Source organism: Cervus elaphus, chromosome 1, assembly GCF_910594005.1.
Source record: "Cervus elaphus chromosome 1, mCerEla1.1, whole genome shotgun sequence".
NCBI lineage: Eukaryota > Metazoa > Chordata > Mammalia > Artiodactyla > Cervidae > Cervus > Cervus elaphus.
This window is the reverse complement of record NC_057815.1, coordinates 89992294-90013409: the sequence shown is the minus strand read 5'-3', so window position 1 is coordinate 90013409 and position 21116 is coordinate 89992294. Positions and strand designations below refer to the sequence as shown.

General features: G+C 51.0%; 4 protein-coding genes across 9 annotated transcripts; 1 reads left to right on the top strand and 3 right to left on the bottom strand.

Moving 5' to 3' along the window:
• Positions 1-427: 427 nt before the first annotated feature.
• Positions 428-3920, bottom strand: FAM180B (family with sequence similarity 180 member B). 3 transcript variants are annotated; one of them, XM_043912019.1, is made up of 3 exons: positions 2585-3920; positions 1724-1794; positions 428-1516 (listed from the first exon to the last, which is right to left on the bottom strand). In XM_043912019.1, exons 1-3 carry the CDS (start codon positions 2718-2720, stop codon positions 1121-1123), a joined length of 603 nt encoding a protein of 200 aa, XP_043767954.1. In that variant the 5' UTR covers positions 2721-3920; the 3' UTR covers positions 428-1120. The 3 variants fall into 3 exon arrangements, with proteins under 3 accessions (XP_043767954.1, XP_043767972.1, XP_043767963.1); XM_043912037.1 differs by lacking the exon at positions 1724-1794 and having other exon boundaries at positions 428-1581; positions 2591-3920; XM_043912028.1 differs by lacking the exon at positions 1724-1794 and having other exon boundaries at positions 2585-2721.
• A 10-nt stretch (positions 3921-3930) lies between these two features.
• NDUFS3 (NADH:ubiquinone oxidoreductase core subunit S3) lies at positions 3931-8773 on the bottom strand. Its single transcript, XM_043916241.1, has 7 exons — positions 8707-8773; positions 8531-8596; positions 7113-7210; positions 6757-6906; positions 5519-5644; positions 5282-5401; positions 3931-4098 (listed from the first exon to the last, which is right to left on the bottom strand). The coding sequence occupies exons 1-7, from the start codon at positions 8771-8773 to the stop codon at positions 3931-3933; spliced, it is 795 nt and encodes a 264-aa protein (XP_043772176.1).
• KBTBD4 (kelch repeat and BTB domain containing 4) lies at positions 8704-13541 on the top strand. Of its 3 annotated transcripts, none has more exons than XM_043911935.1 (4): positions 8704-8940; positions 9851-10471; positions 11393-11499; positions 11931-13541. In XM_043911935.1, the coding sequence occupies exons 1-4, from the start codon at positions 8772-8774 to the stop codon at positions 12789-12791; spliced, it is 1758 nt and encodes a 585-aa protein (XP_043767870.1). In that variant the 5' UTR covers positions 8704-8771; the 3' UTR covers positions 12792-13541. The 3 variants fall into 3 exon arrangements, with proteins under 3 accessions (XP_043767870.1, XP_043767887.1, XP_043767879.1); XM_043911952.1 differs by having other exon boundaries at positions 8900-9020; XM_043911944.1 differs by having other exon boundaries at positions 8932-9070.
• A 347-nt stretch (positions 13542-13888) lies between these two features.
• Positions 13889-19552, bottom strand: PTPMT1 (protein tyrosine phosphatase mitochondrial 1). 2 transcript variants are annotated; one of them, XM_043911999.1, is made up of 4 exons: positions 19054-19538; positions 18859-18939; positions 16144-16335; positions 13889-14224 (listed from the first exon to the last, which is right to left on the bottom strand). In XM_043911999.1, the coding sequence occupies exons 1-4, from the start codon at positions 19429-19431 to the stop codon at positions 14066-14068; spliced, it is 810 nt and encodes a 269-aa protein (XP_043767934.1). In that variant the 5' UTR covers positions 19432-19538; the 3' UTR covers positions 13889-14065. The 2 variants fall into 2 exon arrangements, with proteins under 2 accessions (XP_043767934.1, XP_043767942.1); XM_043912007.1 differs by lacking the exon at positions 16144-16335 and having other exon boundaries at positions 19054-19552.
• Positions 19553-21116: the final 1564 nt, after the last annotated feature.

Below are 21116 nucleotides of genomic sequence, written 5' to 3'. Positions count from 1 at the left end.
CGACGCTGTTGTCTTCGGGCGGGGCGGGAAAAGAGGGACCACCCCGGTGGGGGGTCGGCAGGCAAAGGGCAGGATTCTCCCTGGGCGAGCGAGGAGGTGAGAATTTGATTGGACTCTGCTTGTCTAACTCCGCGTGGGCGTCCCCTTCATGTCCGTTTCCGCTCGGTCCCTATAGTTCTTCCCCGTTGAACTCCGGCGTGAATTTTAAGGCCCATCTGGTTCCTTTTTTGTGACAAGGGACAACACCCCGCGGCCTCACTGGGGATATGGGATTCAAGGAAACGGTACACTCTGGCTCCCAGTACGGGCGTGGCAAACGGGAAGAGCAGCGGGTATCTGGTTGCCCTGATTCCTGCCTTCCCAGGATGGGGAGGGGGGGTTGCTCAGAGTCGGGGTTAACAAACTTATCTGACACACGACACAGGGCTCCAGGAGACCAGAACATTACATTTTATGGGACGAACAGCACAGGGTCAGGACCACTCCAGCCAGCCTCAGTCTCCTCCCAGCCTCACCCTGTTCTCTGAGCCTTGTTGAGATGGACCAAAAAAACATTTCTCACTTCCCTGCCCCTCAAAAGATAATGTTCTTCCACCCACTTCCCCCAATTGTTTGAACAGATTGAACTAAAAACGTCCAGTCTATTCTCCTAGCCCAGATGGGATACCTGGGCAACTTAGGGACCCCCAGAGCCTCGGTTGGGTTTCAAAGAGGTGTCTACATAAGCCTGGGCACTTAGAAGTTACCTGGGGATTCAGCCTCTCTCGGGCTGCCGGAGTAGGAGCTGGAGGGTCTGACCTGGCCTTGCTTGGGAGCTTCCGTTTCAGCATCTCTTTCTTAAACACACTTCTCAACCCTGACCCCAGCACACACACACACACACACTGCCTGCAAGTCCTGCCCTTAGGTCTGGGCGTGCGGGTCCGGGACCCAGAACCTGGGCCCAGGGAAGAAGATGGGGGAGGGGTAGGCTGGGGTCCAGGGTACAAGCCAAGCCCAGAGACCCAAACACAGTGGGAAGAACCAGGTGCCAGATGGAAGCCCCTGCCAAAGGTGGGTCTGGCTCAGGTGGGGGTGGGGGGGAGAGGGGGAAGGAGGGATGGCAGGCAAAAGGGGAGGGTTAGGGGAGGGAGTCAGCAATGGAGGCCCAGGGGCCCAGAGAAGGGGGCTGGCCCTGGGGGCAGAAGCCCTTGCACAGGTCCCAGAGTGTTTCCTGTGCCAGGAGGGTGAAGACCTGGGCCCAGCGGCCTTTCTCCTCGGCCTCGCTAGCCACATGGAGCCGGTAGACACAGGACACGCCTGTGAGGAGCAGATGTTCAAAGTCCCAAGGGCTAAGAGGAGGTCCCTTCCGCAGGTCCTGGAGCTGCTGCAGCCGCTGCTCAGCGCCCTCCAAGTCCTTGGGCACCTGGTGCTGCAGGAGGAGCCTGAGCCGGCGGCCTGGACGTGTGGATGCCAGTTCCTCGTCCTGGAGGTGCAGCTGCCCCATGACATCCAGCTCCAGCCCCGCCCAGAGCAGCTGCAAGGGGAGCCACGTAAGGGGCGGGCTGGGGCCGAGGGAGCAGGTCAGCGAGCAGTAGTGCGCTGGGGCTGCAAGCAGGCAGTGGGACCCATGCTGGGTTGCCCCCTCCCCCAGCAGCCCTAGCTTGAGGCATCCCCCTTCCCAACCCTGCGCTCAGGGACCTCTGGATACTCCCACCCCCATGTCCCAGGCTGGAGGAAAGACCTCGAACATCACTTCCGGGGCCTCTGGCTCCTTCAGACCACCTCCCACGCGGGTGCTGTCCATGGGTTGCCCTGGGGCAGCAGAGAGGAGTCAGGGCGCTGCCAGGCTCCACCCTGAACACCCTAGCATCCCCAGAGTGGCCCTGAGCTGCCTGGTAGGGGTGCCCAGAAGTTCCTCTGTCTACAAAAGAACAGGAATGCTACCCCATGTCCACCTCCCCCTACACACACGCACAGTGACAGTCACTCTCCCAGACATCATCCCAAACCCCGATACCACCTCGGCAAATGTCCAGGACTCCTCCTTGAACTTCTGCAGTTCTCCTGGCCAAGAGCTCCAGGCCAACGAGTCACAAGACACTTCACTTCCCATTACCCCTCCCTCTCATCATCTGGGGACAGCGTGACCTGAAACAGTGCCAGTGACCCTCCCCAAAGGTGAAGACCCCTTTGAGAAGGACCTAGTCCTTTCCCAACCCTCAGTAAGTGACTGTGTGCAAGACAGAAGGCTAGGCAAAGCAGGGTGTCTGCTGCAGCTCCATCTCTCTGGGGTGCTGCCTAACCCTTGGAATGTCTGTCCTAAGCCCTGGGCAAGTTAGGAGGTCCAGCTTTGTACATCAGCCGGAATAAGCCCAAGGCCTGTTGAGAGCACCTAGGGCGAACCACCCTCACTTCACCTGGACCTTTCTGGTTCTGATGGAGGCCCACACCATTCCGTCCCCCACTCCACAGCACAGGTCAGCCTGGCAGCTATCACACCCACAGTTTCTAAGCCCTACTGGGCTTAGATAGGACCAAGTGTGACTGCCGTCAGCCAGCAGCCTTCCTTAGCTCCCATCCACCCACCCCAAGGCCCGGGTACCTGCACGGTGGTAGGTTGTAGTCACCCCAGGGAGGAGGCAAATGGCTACCGTCAGCCAAGCCAGGAACTTCATTGTCCCGGCCATGCCCCACCAGGTCCTCCGAGTCTTCTCCCCAGCGTCTCTCTGCACCTCCATCCGCCTGGCACGCACTGGGGCTCCAACTTTCCACTGCAGACTGCTCCAGCTGCTCCCTGCCTTGCGTGTCGGTCTTCAGAGCTCAACAGGGAGGGGCTGGCTCTGGCTTCCTAGGGGCTCTTTCCATCCCAGAGAAATGTGGAATGGTTGTTGGCAGTAGGAGCCTGGCTCCCAGCTTGTCAGGCCCTAAGCCTATTCCTGCCCAGATGGGCGGGATGCTTAGTTAATAGGAAAAAGGCATTTGGTAGCAAACAGCTCAGGCTTAGCCCTCCCAAAGAGGTAGGTGAGACCCCAGGCAGTAAGACTACCTCACTATCTGTCCTCACCCCCAAAACACTCTGCAACTGAGTCTAGCCTCTGACACTCAGTCCAGTCCAGCCTGGCCCAGCCTCCAGAAAGCCCATCAGTAGCCAAGAACAACAGCCGCAAAGCCTGATCTTCCAGCTGCCTGGTGGGCTGGCTGAGTGGCCCCTGGACAGGCAGAGAACTCTTCCCCCTCAGGCACTCAGCCAGCGGCTGAGCAGACCCCAGACTGGCTGGAATGGGGAGTAGTTTCCTGGCAACAGATCGGCAGCTCCTGATTGTCTTTGGCCCCAGACTGGGACCCTCCTTTGCTTGTTTACATTCTCAGCTCAGACCAGAGTCCAGGAAAATTCCCTTAGCCCAGGCACGACGCGGTCAGGTTGCAGGACACAAGGTTCAAAACGGGCTGCAGCCTGTCCTGTTTCTGGCTGTTGGCTCTTGGAACCTTGTGGTGGTTTGAATAGGATGAGGGTAGGTGGGGGTTGCCCTATTTTCACAGGCCCCTGGACCCATCAGCTGCCACCAGTCTGCTGTGACAAGGGGCTTTCTCCAGCAGTGGCCAAGACGCCTCCAGTTCTCAGGAGAGGCATGCCACACCCATCCTAAGCCCTATGAACTGTGAGAACTTTCATTTCAGTTCCAGGATCTCTCAGAAGTATATCCAGGCGTGCAAGTCACCCTGTCTGCAACTGCAGTATTTAGCTCCATCGAAACAGATTCCTGGTTTGGAAGAGTCTCTCTAAGGGAGTCAGCAAAACTCCTGCCTGCACCTCCCTCCTCTCGAGTCCAAGCTTCACTTCTACTTACGGGAAGCACGCAGAAAGTGGTGAGTCTAGCAGGATTTTATTTACAGGGACACTCAATTACAGATAAGGTGCTTTCTAGGATACACATGCTTGCCCTGAAACTACTTGGTTTCAGGTTTCTTGTCTCCGGCTTCAAGCTTGAGACTCTCAGGGGGCTGGCGATAGGCAGGGAAAGTCTCCCACGGGCTATTCAGATCAAACTTGCGGAACTCTTGAGCCAACTCCACCGGCTCGGCCACCACCCGCTTCACCTCATCGTCATAGCGTAACTGGAGAAGAAAAAGGCAGGTGTGAGCACTGAGGAAAGCCTCTTACAGCCACGAAAGGCCCACTTTCCCAAAGCCTTCTGCAGCCCCTTTACTCCTCTGTCCTTGACTCCTGTCCCAGCCTCTTTTAAGGCTCCAACCTCATCTGCGTCACCCACTAGGTCACAATCCAACCACCGTCTCAAATGGCCTCTACCTCAAGCTCTGCCATTACCCCCACATCCTGCGCTCTGAGCTCCTCTTCCACCAGAAGACACCTTGCCCACCTACCCACATACTCCTTTTGGTGGGACCTTCGTTCTCTGACCAGGGATCGAACCCAGGCCCATGGCAGTGAAAGCATGGAATGCTAGCCACTGGACTGCCAGGGAATTCCCTCCACACACCCTTTAAGTTGACGGTAAGCATTTAACCAAGATGAGGGAGCAAGTCAGTGGCTGAAAAGAATAAATCTAAGCTGACAAGCACTCAAGTTAAGGCCCTGTTGCCTTGGCATTATCACTGCCAAGATGCAAGGCAGTAAACTTGGCATGACTTTTCTTGTTACTGGGAAATCTGTTGGATAAGGTGAGGACAATCAGCTGCTGCAAATGGGACCATGCTAAATATTAAGAAAACAGAAGCATCTGGATACTAAAGAGAAAGGGCTCGATTGCCACTATCTCAACATTTCTAAAAAGTTACTTTGCTACAAAACCATCCATGTATATATACAATAAACCACCTTCTTGCTAATAACCTCCTGCTAATAACCTCCAATGGTTAATAGCAGTGGTGAATAAAGCACTGAAATTCAAGGGCTGGACATTTAGTGTCTTGCCTTCTCAAGAGATCCAGAGCAGGGTAAAAAGATATTCTACTTTCAGATCTTGGTGACAAACTGTGTCCTCAGATCTGCCTCGGTCATTAAAATGACCATTAAAACCATTAAAATAAGGGGTGACAACAGTCGAGCATTTACAATACACCAGTTTTAAACACACCAATTAGTTTACTGCAAATCTACTATTGTTAAGTACTACTCTTGCTCCCATTTTGCAGATAAGAAAACTGTGTCAGAGTGGAGCTTGGATAGAATGCAGTATTGATGCTCTTAAGCCACCACAATCCACTGGCCATAATTCCTGCCCAACATCCCTACCAGTCCCTCCCTCTCAAGCCTGCTGCCTACTTCCAAGACTCCTACCTCAACATAGCCAGACAGGGGGAAGTCTTTCCGGAAAGGATGTCCCTCAAAGCCATAGTCTGTTAGGATTCTTCTTAGATCAGGGTGGTTAGCAAAGAAGACTCCAAACATGTCCCAGATCTAGAAAAAGGAAGCAACTGGCCATCACAGGGGTGAGGGGCTGCACTGCATCCGCTGAACCCAGTCAGTTTTGCAACTCTGGCCCAGGTGCAGGGTCCACCATGTCCAGTAACTCACCTCCCTCTCATACCAGTTGGCTGCCTTGTACACAGACACAGAAGACTCAATGGGCGTCAGCTCATCCGTATAGGTCTTCACACGGATCCGCGAGTTGAAGCGCAGAGACAGCAGGTTGTAAACAATCTAGGGAGAATGGAGGCAGCCAGAGGACCAAGATGACCACAGGCTTAGGGGTCTGGGACAGAAGTCCTTGAGTGGGACCATAATAATGAGGGGATAAAGTTCCACCCTGTGAACCTGCCTTCTGTCCTGAAGCTCAAAACCTCAAGATGCTCCACTACTCACAACCACTTGCAAATGCCTAAGCCACGCTATAGCTCAGCCTGTCGGCATGCTTATCTTTGCTCACACTACTGGATGTCTCCCAACTCCTCCTCCCCGCCACCCCACCCCCCACAGGACCAATACCTGATCTCCTAATTATCCATCAAGAGGCAGCACAAACTTTCTCTCTCCCTTCATAAAAGCCTTCTAGACTGGGCTAAGTGCCCCTCCTATGTTCTTACAACATCCCATGAATTATCCTATTACAGTAAACTTTTTAAAAAATACATCAGTATGTTGAATCTCTTGTTTCCATAGGCTTTTCTGGAGGGTAAGTAACAGTCACTGTATCTACTTTGTGGTGGTTTAGTTGCTAAGTTGTGTCTGACTCTTGCAACCCCATGGACTGCAGCTCCCCAGGCTCCTCTGTCCATGGATTTCCCAGGCAAGAACACTGGAGTGGGTTGCCATTTCCTTCTCCAACAGTAAATTGTTCTATGTGTCCTTCCTCACTAGAGTGTGGGGCACTTCTGGAGGGCAGGTATTGGGTGTTACTTCTCGCTCGATCCCAGGATCTGGCAAAAAAGTAGGTGACGAGTAAGTAACAACAGCTAAATGTACTGAGACGTTACTGTGTACTAGCAATCTACCTGAACTATCTCAATGAATACTCACAGCCACCCCATGGGTGGTTTCACACTTATTTAAAATACTTATTTCGCACATCAGAAAAACTAAAGCTCAGAAAGACCAAACAAAATGTTTGAAGTCACACCGCTTATTAATGGCAAAGCTACAACTGAAACTCAAGGTCTGCCTGATTCAGAGGCCCCACCTTCACTGCTGTGTTGTATTTGTTTGACCTGAACTGAAACTAAGGCGGCTACGGCTCCCAGAGGCAGCTGTCACCCTGAAACTCCTCTGTCCCCTTTCCCTCCTTCACACTCCAAACCTCACATCTCCTGACTGACCTCAAAACGGTTCTGCCGGGTGGGGATGTCCACCGCCGTCAAGTCAGCCAGGGATTTGAACTGTGCGTTGCTGTGATCCCTGAGGAAGGTCAGCACTGGGACGACCCCATCAGGATGGATACAGATCTCTAACTCATTGAAGCAGGACACCTGCCGACACAGAACAGGAGGGGAGAGGGAACAAAGCTACAGACGGAGCAGGCAACTTCAGCTGGAATCTCCTGGTTTAAGGCAGAGAGAGAAGGCCAAGTTGGGATGGAGGAGTCTGTGCTTTGATTCCAGGCCACCCACTCCCACATGCCCTGAGAATATGGCTCTTTCTTGATCTGAATCCAAACACCAGTAATGAATATTACCTGAACTTGCTGGACATACTTGGGCAGGATTTCAGCCACATACTCTCCAAAAGCTGAGAGCTGCTTGTGGGCCACATCATTCCGCGGTCTGACAGTGGCTGGAAGGAGAAGGCATATTTTGAAAAGGAAAGTAGAAGGCAGCAGTCAGCCCTGCAGACTGAGCCCTGCTTAGTGTCCTGGGCTCGTGAGGCGTGCTGTTCCCCAGTCAGGGCTCCCTCTAGAACCCTGAGAAAGGTGAAGATAGAAAGTTCCTCTTCCACGTAACAGGAAGTGATGAAAACGTTGGGAAAATGCTACCTACACGATCCACAGAGACTCACCTATTACTGCAGCTGGGGTGTTTGCTTCTTCTCAAAACTACTCCATGGTTCTTCCTTTTCTTTCTTTCTTTTTTTTTTTAAAGTTCTACCAGTTTATTGCTACCAGCCCATCTCCCTCCACCCTTGTGCACACATGCTCAGTCATGTAATCCCATGGACTGCAGCCCACCAGGCTCCTCTGTCCATGGACTTTTCCACTGGAGTGGGTTGCTATTTCCTTCTCCACTTCCTTTTCTTTTTTTTTTTTTTTTTTTTTATTCTTCCTTTTCAATGCCTGCAATTCTGCTAAAGCAGCATGGGTCTCAGTTCTCTTACCACACCAGGAGCTCTTTAAGTGTGAGAACTAGAATGTTTATGATTCTCTGTATCTCCTTAACATCTGGCTCATAGCAAGTTCTCAAACTAAGAACTTCAGGGCTGAAGAGTCCTCACAGATTATATAGTTGAAACCTTTTTTTTTGGCACAGACCAGGAAACCCAGGCCCAGAACGGGGGAAATGTCAGGTCTCCTGACTCCCGGTTGGCTTATGTTGACTGGAACTTATCTCCACACACTCATTCGTGCAACACTGAATCACGAGAGCAACTACAAATCGTAGGCTGCAGAGTAATTTTTTTCTCCGCCTTTGGCAGCAGGCAGGCCTGCTTTATCACTTTCTAGTGCTGTGATCCTGGTCAACCTCTCTGAACTGTTTCCTACTCTACTGTAGAAGAGCATAATACTATCTACCTCCTGAGACTGTTGTGAGAACTATGATCATTCATTAATCGCTTAGCAAAGTGACGTGCATACAGTAAGCACTCAATTAACGTAAGCTACTATTATAATAGGGCTCAGAGGCCCAGAGTTTATGCTTTTCACTTTAAAGAGCTTACAGTTTAATCAGAGACAGAGACAGAAATGGACAAGCGGCAACACGGCCGTAACAGGACCCAAGACACAAGGAGGACCCTTGCAGTCAGCTCTCCAAGGACAAGCAGAGGCTTGCCGGGAGGACGCAGAGAAGGACAGGCCAGGACAAGGGCAAACATCTGACAAAGGGAATGAGCGCGGCCCCGCCTGCAGTCCCGAGAAGGGCCGGGCTCGCACATACTCACGGCGCGTGTCGGCCGCAGCGCTTTCCCGCCTCACCGGTAACAACAGCACCGAGGGTCTCCCGGCCACTGCATGGGAAGACAGAGACACCGAAGAGCAGGATGAGGTCTCAGGGACTCCCTGCGCTGGGCGCGTCGCCGCTCCCGCCCCGGGCTTCAGCCAGCTGCCCACTGGTCACCTCTGGCCAGCGCCGCGGACCCCACGAGCCTCTGCCAACAGCCCCGAGCTGCCGCCGCCGCCGCCATGTTTCCCGGATGTACACCAGGCAGCCGAGGCCAGGCCCCTAGGACACGGAGCCCCCAAGGGCACGGACCGGAAGAGGAAGTGTGCATCAGACCTTCTTCCTGGCGGACGCAGGGCCAGAAGCAGAGGTTCCGGGTCCCGGGCTTCGGAATGAAAGGAGGGAAGGCAGGTGAGAAAGCGAAGCCCGCAGGTGGGGAGACCGTGAGGCGAATGTGGCGCTAGCTTGGTGTGACAGAGGCTGGAGAGAAGGCAAGGATCCTAAAGAACCAGTCGGATGAGAGGAGAGGAAGGGACGAGAGGTCTGGGTTCCACATTCCACACCCCTCCCTCGCTCCCTGAGCTAGGCTTTTGCTGAGGGCCGGCGGGCCAGGCTAGGGGGAGGGGAAGAGAAGAACGGTTTCCCTGGCGACCGTTTCCCGGGCGACTCCAGGTGGAGCGGGGACACTGCACGTGGCGATGGGCCGCCTCTGGCCCCTTGCCGGAGACGGATCGTGCTCCGTCTCGCGTTCTGGGACGAAGCCTTGGGGAGTCATTAGGGCGAGCAGGGAAGTGCCAGGGAGAGGCTCAGAAAAGAGCAGATGGGGAGTTGAGAGATGTCCCAGGCTGAATCGCATATTGTAAGGTCTGGATTCCCTGCGCCAGGGAGGAGGAGCCTGGCTACAAGGACGTTAGGGGTCTTCTCGTCGGATTCTGCTGCCCGGAGCCTCACAAGTTTTACGTCCAGGGGTTGTTTGGTTGGGCTTTTTAAAGTCACAGGCCTCCTCCAGTCCCTTGCTCTCTATGTTGACCTAAATACCAAGCCTTTTGTTACATCATGGAAAAGGAGTTTTCCGTGTTTTCTCAGGGAAATACCTGGCGTAGGAAATCTTGATTTTATTAGGTATGTGATGTCACTGTGAGAGAATGAGCCCAGCTTTGGTTCAGGGAGATCATCAGAGTTGTCATTAGCAGGGCCAGGACTAAGGCTAATCTGGGCCGACCGTGCCCTCCTCACTTTTCCCTTCTCTCTCCCTGAATTGGACAGTTAGATTCATAGACTGTGGCTTCCTTAAGTTACTCAAAGTGGTGTTCTTTTACAGACAGCTGGCAGAGAGAGAAGTTGGCTGCCACCATGGAATCACCAGAGGAACCTGGAGCATCCATGGACGAGAACTACTTTGTGAACTACACTTTCAAAGATAGGTCACACTCAGGCCGTGTGGCTCAGGGCATCATGAAACTGTGTTTGGAGGAAGAGCTCTTTGCTGATGTCACCATCTCCGTGGAAGGCCGGGAGTTTCAGCTCCACCGATTGGTCCTCTCGGCTCAGAGCTGCTTCTTCCGGTCCATGTTCACTTCCAACCTGAAGGAGGCCCACAACCGGGTGATTGTGCTGCAGGATGTCAGCGAGTCCGTCTTCCAGCTCCTGGTTGATTATATCTACCACGGGACGGTGAAACTCCGGGCTGAGGAGCTGCAGGAGATTTATGAGGTGTCAGACATGTATCAGCTGACATCTCTCTTTGAGGAATGTTCTCGGTTTCTGGCCCGCACAGTGCAGGTGGGCAACTGCCTTCAGGTGATGTGGCTGGCGGATCGGCACAGCGATCCTGAGCTCTACACCGCTGCCAAGCACTGCGCCAAGGCCCACCTGGCCCAGCTGCAGAGCACGGAGGAATTCCTTCACTTGCCCCACCATCTGCTCACCGACATCATCTCGGGTAAGCAGAGGGAGGGGGGACGTCAGCCCCAGCCGCACGGGTGTTCAGTGACGACAAGGGTACCCTCAGGCTCCTGGCATTCGTTTACATTATTATTCTTGATAAGAATTTACTTAGATACCTTCTGAGAGAGATTGAGTTGACATTTAGTAGTTAGAGACAGAGTCCCTTCCAGAGGAAGAGATTAGGAAACTAAAGCAGCATTTTACATTATATGCAAATATCTAATTAAAAAAAAAAAAAGGCTGCCCTTAGCCAAAAAGGTAGTGAGGAGCTACCTGCATTTATATTCTAACCTCTCTTGTGCATTAGTGTTCTCATCCATTCTATACTTTGCATGTATTTGTGGGACTGGTTACCTGAGTAAATTGACAGTGAGTCAAGATAGTTAGGGGCTTCCCAGGTGGCACAGTGGTTAAAAAAAAAAACAAAAAAACCCACCTACCAATGCAGGAGACAGAAGAGACATCGATTTGATCCATGGGTTGAGAAGATCCCCTGGAGTATGAAATGGCAACCCACTCCAGTATTCTTGCCTGGAAAATCCCATGGACAGAGGAGCCTGGCAGGCTACAGTCCATAGGGTTGCAAAGAGTCAGACACCTAAATAAGAAGCTTCTCAAGTGACTGGCCAACTTTTAGGTAACAATCCTAACCTGCAGGTGAGGTATAACTGTACTTCAAGCGTGAGCATTGTAGCCTAGTAGATTGCTTCCATGGCAAATAGGAGAATATCAAGTCATCCATTTTGATTAAGAAAAAAAGCAGGGCAATTTTAGGTTAATTTCTCATACACACACGTACATATATACATGGTGATAGTCTAACAAAGAAATTCACATTTTTAAAGCCACTGGCTCTAAATTTCCCTTGTGGATCCTCAGACTGCCATTGACCATACCTTTCCTCTGACTCTTGCAGATGGAGTTCCATGTTCCCAGAACCCAACAGAGGCAATAGAAGCCTGGATCAATTTTAATAAAGAAGAAAGAGAGGCTTTCTCAGAGTCACTCAGGACTAGCTTGAAGGTAAGGCAGATTTCTTTAGGGTTGGGACACCATACTAACCCTGCATTCCAGCCATCTATCAGCTTGGCCTCTTTGAGTCTCTGGCTTAAAGTTGATAAGAGCTGGGGTGGAGGTTACATATGTGAGCCTAGAAGCCAGCAGCCTCCGGGCTCCAAAGCTCCTTGAGAGAACTACTTTCATCATTGCATTAATGACCAAAGCACCAAGTCATCATAGTTATAAAAAAAGCTGGAAGGATGAGTGTAACAGGTTTTCTGTCCCGACATAAGGTGCCTGAAAGACAGTGATCAGAGGAGAGTCACAGTAACTAGAAGGGAGTAGGTCAGAGCAAGATACGAGGGTGTGGTCTGGGGCCATCCGAGTACGCATCTCAGCTGCGCCTTCAGTCTCGAGCTGGTAGATACCATTTATAACTTTAATTTCGCCAATAGGAAATTGGGGAGAATGTACACATTTACCTGATCGGGAAAGAGTCATCTCGTACCCACTCGTTGGCTGTGTCCTTACACTGTGCGGAAGATGACTCCATCAGTGTAAGTGGCCAAAACAGCTTGTGCCACCAGATCACAGCAGCCTGCAAGCATGGCGGAGACTTGTACGTGGTGGGCGGGTCCATCCCCCGGCGCATGTGGAAGTGCAACAATGCCACCGTGGACTGGGAGTGGTGTGCGCCTTTGCCCCGAGACCGACTCCAGCACACCCTGGTGTCTGTGCCTGGGAAAGACGCCATATATTCCCTGGGTGGCAAGACACTGCAGGATACCCTCTCCAATGCAGTAATCTATTATCGGGTGGGTGATAACGTCTGGACTGAGACAACCCAGCTAGAGGTGGCTGTGTCAGGGGCCGCTGGTGCCAACCTCAACGGGATCATCTACTTACTGGGGGGGGAGGAGAATGACCTGGACTTCTTTACCAAACCATCCCGACTCATCCAGTGCTTTGACACAGAGACAGACAAGTGCCACGTGAAGCCCTACGTGCTGCCCTTTGCGGGCCGCATGCACGCGGCCGTGCATAAGGACCTGGTGTTCATCGTGGCCGAAGGGGACTCCCTGGTGTGCTACAATCCCCTGCTGGACAGCTTCACCCGGCTCTGCCTTCCCGAGGCCTGGAGCTCTGCCCCATCCCTCTGGAAGATTGCCAGCTGTCACGGGAGCATCTATGTGTTCCGGGACCGGTATAAAAAGGGGGATGCCAACACCTACAAGCTTGACCCTGCCACTTCGGCTGTAACTGTCACCAGAGGCATCAAGGTGCTGCTGACCAATTTGCAGTTCGTGTTGGCCTAAGGCTGTTGAGGCAGGAGCCGCTGGCATTTACCCTCCCCCCCTCCTACACCTCCCCATCCAAAGTCAAAGTCCCCTGAGGCCCCCCCACTCGGGTATTATGTTACTTTTTGATACATGTTAGAAAGGCAGCCTCAGCCCTTCCCTGAACTCCTAAAAGAGTGTTCTGTCTGAGGCTTTTTAGACTGCTGCTGCTCAGCTGGCTGCTAGAACTGAGAGTCGGCCAGCCTGTTCGCCATCCCCTTGTAATCTTGAGCCTCGCTCACTACAGATCGCTTAGAGCCAGCCTCTTCTCCACCCCTAGGCACAGCCTCCCCTCTCTACCTAATGAATGTTAAATAGGAGCACCCCTGATCCCAGGACAGAAGGAAAGATGCCCAGCCTCCCTTTTTTCCTGTAGCCTGCAAAGTGGCTCGTTGGTCATTCTACAAAGAATTAGGTGTTAGAGTTCTCCTTCAGGTGTTGCTTGGAAAAAATGGACTAAACTGAAGGTGTCCTTCACCAGCAAGAGTCTACCCTAGAATTCAGGATGTGCCGTCTATTGTTTTTCATCTCTCCATCAGAAAATTTACACTTTGGTTTTATTTTTGGCTTATTCCAAGGAGTAAGCCAGAAAGAAGTAGAAAAGATTATTTCTGGTTAATAGCAGAAACTTTTTTCAAACTCAAATATATAAGGTCTCTACTCTTTTAAAAGCTCTAAGATAAATCAAGAGCTAGGAACTGTTCATACAAATAAAAGTTTTTGAAGGGATATGTGTGTGTGTTGAATTCTAAAGGGGTGACTTCCTCAGGGGAACTGACTACATACCCACACATCTCTAAGTCGCAGTACTGATTGAATCCCACGCGTCCTTGGCTACAGACAGGATGACTGCTCCAAACGTGAGGACAGCCACATAAGGCCAGTGGATTAGGATTTCAACAGTGGGGAAGAGCCGGGGCTGGATATTTCTCTCCACTTCTCCTAGTGTTCAATGTCTTTGAGTTACGGAGCTAAATATTAGGCACAACATCAGGTGCATGACAGGTTTCTTTGATCTTATAAGCCCTCAGCCCGGTCCCATTTCCCCATGCCCCATGAACAGAAGCCACGCTAAATCTAGCCACACAACAGTGTTATTTCAGGAAAATGAAACAAGACAAAGGGAGCAAAACTAACCATCACTTAGCACATTTCTATTATGTCAAGTCTGGGCTTCAGCCCCTTTGGTCCTGTTAAACATTCTCATTCTGTAGGAAGCAGCGTTGTTTTGCGTTCTTCCTAACCCACGTGCGTCATGTCAGTGACGTGTGATGAGTCTCATTCTTGGCCGCCCCTGCAGTGGTCACCTTGTGGAACTCTTTGAGAACTTCCAGCTGGCCAGGTCTGATGTAGATGTGGGACCGGATCTTGGTGATGGCTCTTATGGCCTCCTCTGGAGTCCAGTGGTACACCTGAAGGGCAGGGTTGGGAAGTCAGAGAAAGGAAGGAGCAGGTATTTAAGGGGTCCTTGACCTGATAACCGGTGCTCAAGGGCTCTCAGTATTTCTTTAAAAAAAACAACAACAAAAACCATGACCCACATATTCTAAGTGGGAGAACACTTTAGCCCCCTCAGTCAGTCAGTCCCATTATTCTGTGCAGCAGGCTGGTGGGTTGAGGGGGACGCAAGTCAGTCTTTCTACCTAATTCTTATTCTGCCAAACTCTGGAAATAGGAGGTTGAACACAGGAAGCTGAGGTCCTAAATTCACACAGGCCTAGGCCTACCAGATACCCTCTCTGAGCTAGGCTGTTGGTTACAAGAGTTTCCTAGAAAGAGTACACAATTGATGTCATAACTTGTCACCATGGCTAGAAAAAAGTACTTTATTTTTATTTATTTATTTATTTTGAAAAAAGTACTTTTAAAATTTGACGAGGAGGGCTATCTTCGTGCCCTCAAGATACTTATTTGTTTAGAACTCAACCAAGAAAGTCGGTTTTTAGTCTGCTGGTTCAATTCCCACTTGGCCCAAAATATCTCCCGACACCCCAGTTTCCAGCAAAACAGACTCCTGATGACCAAAACTTTAGTATTGTTAAATCATATATTCACCAGGCCACAGTAACACAAGGCCAGGCCATTTATTTTTAAAAGCATCCCTGCCGCCAATCCTAACAAATTGATAGGCAAGATTCTGTTGGAGCCACTGTTTAGAGCTGTGATCAGCACTGTTATTACAGCACTGTATTTCCTGACGTGCCATTTATAACAAATGTTTCTAGCCTTTTGCTTGTATTACATCCTTGGCAATTCCATTTTTTGAGTGCCTGCTCTAGGTCAGTGTTTGACATAGTTCTTATTTGAGTTTTGTAACACATTTAGTTTGAGGAAATTGAGCATTGGAGAGGGTAACCCACTTTTGCCTAAGGTCACCCAGGTGGCAGGTGGCAAAGCCAGAGGTCAGCCTGTCAGCAAATTTCAGGTGTTTTCCACCTCCCAACGGCCTAAAATTGGGAACACAGCTCCTTCTAGCCAGGTCCACCAGGAGATTGGAGATTGCTGTACAGGGGACCAGTCCATTCCCTGGTGGCCCAGTGGTAAAGAATCCACCTTCCAATGTAGGCAGTGTGGATACACTCTCAGTTGGGGAACTAAGATCCTACGTGCTGCAGGGCAACTAAGCCCACCCTGCAACAAGAGAAGCTCATGAACTACAATGTAGACCCAGCACAGCCAAAATAAAAGTAAAAAGAGGGACTTCTTGGTGGTACAGTGGTTGAGAATCCACCTGACAATGCTGGGGACATGGGTTTGATCCCTCGTTCGGGAAGATTCCATGTGATGCAGAGCAACGAAGCCCAAGAGCCACAGCTACTGAGCCTGCGCTCTAGAGCCCGGAGCCCTAGTGCCTGTGCATGCATGCTAAGTCGCTTCAGTCGCCTCCGACTCTTTGCAACCCCATGGACTGTAGCCCGCCAGGCTCCTCTGGCCTGGGTCAGACCATGGGGTTCTCCAGGCAAGAATACTGGAGTGGGTTGCCATTCTCTCTCCACGGGATCTTCCCGACCCAGGGATCGAACCCAGGTCTCTTAATGTCTCCTGCTTTGGCCGCTGGGTTCTTTACCACTAGCGCCATCTGTGAAGCCCAAGCACAGTGTGCAGGGCCCAGCGCCTGCACTCTGCAATAAGAAAGAAGCCGCCACAGTGAGAAACGTGTGCACCTCAATGAGGAGCAGTCCCCGCTCACAGCAACTAGAGAAAGCCTGCAGGCAGCAGCAAGGACCCAGTGCAACCACAAGATAAAAATTTAATAAAATAAAAATCAGATTGCTTTTAGCAACAAGGGCGGGGGTGGGGGGGGGCACCAGTCCAGAAAGCCCCTTCCTACCTGAATCAGATACGCGGCCACCATGGTGGCGCTCCTGGAACGCCCGGCCTTACAGTGCACGTAGACAGACTGGCCTAGCGACTGGTACTTGAGAGCAAACTGGACTCCTTTCTGGAGGTTGGACAGGGTGGGGACTCCTGTCATGTCTATCGTGCTGAGCCACAGCTGCTCCACTCCCTCTTTCCTCCACTCCTGGGGCCAGGTCCACCAGCACAGAAAAGAAAATGAAAAAAGCCTGATGTGAGTGGTAGGAAGATGGACTCCCACGAGACAGCAAAGCAACAAGAAAGGTAATATATTCGGTATACTGTTTGCCTACAAAGAAACTTCTTTCAGAAATGTCTTTAAAATGACTGACTTACATGGTCTTTCATCAAACAACAACAATGCTTCTGAGTTAGAATTATGTCCAAGATTTAAAGTGTTCTTAGTATTTGAATCTTTATCGACAAAATACAAACTGTATAAAATTCATCTACAAAAGCTGCCTAACAGTTTTTTTGCATGACCGTGGCACTTGTGCAGTGATCCACTGCAGGATTCGACTACTACATTTTGCAAGGCCTTCTATTTCTCTGCCCAGAAGTCTTCTCTTTTTTACCACTTTTTTGGAGAGGAATATGTGGTAGAAAATAAGAGTTATTTTAAAATTAAAATAATGCACCTACTTTTGTTAGTGCAATATTATTGCCTAGAAGGAAGAAAAGAACCAACCGAAGAAATAAGGCCTCTGGCAAACTGGGCAACTTTTTTTTTTTTTTTTTGCTTTAAGACCTCAGGTAGACTTCTTGTTATTAATCTGTTTAGCTGAATGAAGGTCAATATGTTATACAGCTCACAAAATTAACCAAAAACAGCAAAATCTGGCAGCATGTGTTTACACATCAATTACATCAAACACTTGGGGAGCCTGCTATATATTCAAGTTCTTGGGCCGTAATTTACAGTTCCTGAGTCAGAATCTCGGGGGGGTTGTACCTAGGAATGTGTTGTCTTAACAGACTGTCAGATAATGCTTCCCTGGGGCTTCCCTGGGGCTCAGACGGTAATGAATCTGCTGCAATACAGGAGTCAGTCAGTTCAGTTCAGTCATTCAGTCATGTCCGACTCTTTGCGACCCCATGGACTGTAGTACGCCAGGCTTCCCTGTCCATCACCGACTCCCGGAGCTTGCTCAAACTTATGTCCATCGAGTCGGTGATGCCATCCAACCAACTCATCCTCTGTCATCCCCTTCTCAGCCCGCCTTCAATCTTTCCCAGCATCAGGGTCTTCCCCTTCTCCCGCCTTCAATCTTTCCCAGCATCAGGGTCTTTTCCAGTGAGTCAGTTCTCCACATCAGGTGGCAATGCAGGATACCGGGGTTCAATCCCCCCAGTCGGGAAAATCCCCTGGAGAAGGGAACGGCAAACCACACCAGTCTTCTTGCCTGGAGAATTCCATGGACAGAGGAGCCCAGTGGGCTATAGTCCACGGGATTGCAAAGAGTTGGGCATGACTGAGTGACTAACACCACTACTGCTAGATAATGCTTAGCCATATTAAAATATCAAAACCATTGCCTTGGAGATTTCTTTTCTCTAGGCTAGTGGGATAAGATAGCAGATCTAGATGCCTCACACCCAGAGACCAAGCACTTTCTGTGGCTTGCTCCACAAGACTGACCACACTGAGGCCAATAACACATCTTGGCTAATAACTCCTGAGGTTCTGTGGCAAAGTTCTGTGGGAAATCCAAGGAACTGCTATCTATTCTTTAAAAATGTATCTCATCACTGACCAATAGATTTTTTTTTTGATCAATAGATTTTAAATGTAAGTCAATTATTTTTTTAGATTTCAAAAAAAAATCTATGGTTTGAAATAACTGCACGTTCATTAGGCTCTATCAGTACAGTAAACAGGGAAGATAATTGTGCAGTGCTAATAGACGTCAAACAGTGTAAAGACAGGACAACACCTAATAACCATCATGAAGAGTTCCACAAAAAAACCACTCACATCTAATGAAAACTAGGTTTTAGGCTTGAACTTCATTTAAGACCATGCTTTGGAGTTCCCCTATCATCTCTAACATATAAATGAAATTCTCTCAAATCAAAACCAAATGAATTCTGTGCAGTTTTTACAAAGTTTTATGATACAGTTATCAGGGATTGGGGGTGGCTTTCCTTTTTACAGTTTATAGGGCCTTCGTCTTGAATATCTTAACAGTGTCCGATCCATACTTAGTGCCATGAAGTGTTGAATGAATGAAAGCAAGCCAGAGAAAAGTTGCCTTTCAGGACTTCCCTCACGGTCCAATGGTTAGGACTCTGCCCTTCCAACTGCAGGGGTCGCAGGTTTGATCCCTGATTGAGGAATTAATATCCCACAGGCTGCGAGGCGTAGCCAAAAAAGAAACGTTGCCTTTCAGTTCTGGTTACTGATGTGAGTTACCAAAACCGAGAATACACGTGTGCACAAAGGAGTAATCAAAGTTGGGCAACTCTACTGTGAAATACCTTTCACATCAATTTCTAATTGACAAATTAGTTTCTATCCCGTCCAGCCGCAGGACCAGCTCATCGGAGGCAAAAAAAAAAAGAAAGCCTGGGACGCCCGTGTCTGGGGCAAGGTCACCTACAGCACAGCCTCCCTTCGACCTCCTCCGGCTCGCCCAGACGCCGGAGTGGTACAGGGGCGGCGGGCGGGGCGCCGGGGCCGGGGCCTCACCTTGGAGGAGTTGCACAGGAAGCGCGTCTCATACTCCTCGTTCATGGTGATCACCCCGCGCACGTTCTCGTCCTGGACCAGCTGCCGAGGCAAAGAGGTGGCTCAGACAGGGGCGGGCGGCCGAGGCCCGGGCGGCGCTCGCCGGGCGCGCAGGCCCCGCCGCGGCCCGGCCCGGCCCCGCCCGGCCCGGCTCACCCGGCGCGTCATGCTCCGCAGCGGCAGCGCGCCCAGCAGCACGGTGGAGTCAATGCGGTGGTACCAGTCGCGGTGCGCCCGGCCGGGCATCTTCCCGCGGAACACCGTGTAGAGCAGCGTCGGGTAGTAGAGCACCCGGGCCAGGCCGGCCTCCAGCAACGTGCCGGCCGCCATCCCGGCCCAGCCGGCGCGGCGCAGCGGCGACCCGCCCACCGCCGGGCAGGAGGCGGGCGGCCGCGGGCAGGGCCAGGGGGACGGCGAGGCGTCCGCGGCCGCCAGCGAGGACGCGACCAGCGCGGGCCTCTCGAGGGTCGCGACCTCGGGCCCGGCCCCCGGGGACTCGTCGGGACCGCCGGGGCCCCCGGGGACCCACACCATGGCTCGGGAGGAGGAGCCGCCGGCCGCCCGGGGGAGGGACCCGGGCTTCCCGGGAGGGAAAGGGGGCCCCGGGCCGAGGGAGGGCCCGTCCCGTGGGCGCGAGATTGTGAGTCTACCGCGTGTGGGGAACTGTGACCCCGGCCTGTGGCTACTGAGCCCCCGCCTCCCGAGGGAGGGGCTGTGACTCCAGGAGGGGGTGGGGGGCCTGACCCCTGCGGGTGGAACTGTGACCCCGGCCAGTGAGCCTGGGGCACCTTCGCCAACCACCGGCCAGAGCGAGGGGACGGTGACCCCACCGGAGGGCGGGACAGGACCGGGAAGAGGCTCTCTGCCAAGGGGAGTCGAGAGCCGAAGGGATAGTAAGGAGAAGGGCCAGATCCTGGACAGATAGGAGACCTGGGTTCGTCCGGCCCTTCCCACCCCATCCCCACATCTGCCTGAACTCCTGGCTTCCGCCTCCTAACTAAACTGCAGTAAGTATGTGTGTGTGTGTATACATATACATAGTGAAAAATGGGTATCAGTTGAGTTCAGTCACTCAGTCGTGTCCGACTCTTTGCGGCCCCATGGACTGCAGCACACCAGGCCTCCCTGTCCTTCACCAACTCCCGGAGTCCACTCAAACTCATGTCCATTGAGGCGGTGATGACATCCAACCATCTCATCCTCTGTCATCCCCTTCTCCTGCCTTCAATCTTTCCCAGCATCAGGGTCTTTTAAAATGAAAAATAGATATAAGTGATATCTGTTCTATTTATGAAAATATATTAATATTAAAAATATTATCATAGGGACTTTTCTGGCGATCTAGTGGTTAAGACTCCGCGCTCCCGGTGCAGGGAGCACCGGTTCCATCCCTGTCAGGGAAATAAAATCCCACAGCCTTGCATAGGCTAGACCAAAAATTAAATAAATAGAGGGTTAAAAAATATATTATGATAAACATAAAACCTACAACCTGCAAATAAGCAAGAGGAATAGCTGTCACACTGATTATTTATAGTAAAATAGCACTCTGAAAAGTACATCTTGTGCTTTTTTTTTTTTTCTCGTTCAGTCCTGTCCCACTATTTTCGACCCCGGGGACTGTAGCCCACCAGGCTCCTCTCTCCCTGGCATTCTCCAGGCGAGAATACTGGAGTGGGTTGCCATTTCCTTCTCTGCATCTTGTGCTTTTTAAAGCAGCTTATCTCCTTGTACAGATGACACATGTGAATAACCACTGGAACAGAGAGGAAAGCAGAACTTAATCACCCATAACCCTACCTCCTCAAACACATTTTTTCCTTCCAACTTTCTTTTCCATGTGCTATCATTAACATTTTTTATAACAGTTTTATTGAGATATAATTCACATACCATACAATTTATTCATTTAAAGTGTACAGTTCAATGGCTTTTAGTATATTTGCAGAGTTGTACAACCATCCCCACAATCAATTTTAGAATACTTTCATCATCCCCCAAAGAAACCCTATACCCATTAGAATAATCACTCCCTGTTTTCCCTCACCCGACCAGGTCTTGGTACTATTAATTTACTTTCTGTTTCTATACAAGTTTTTCTGTGGACTTATGTTCTCATTTTTTTGGATACCTATCCAAGCATGGAATTTTGGAGTCATATAATAATGCTATGTGATTTATGTACACCATTTTAAAAATCACTGGTGTCATTTTGGTAA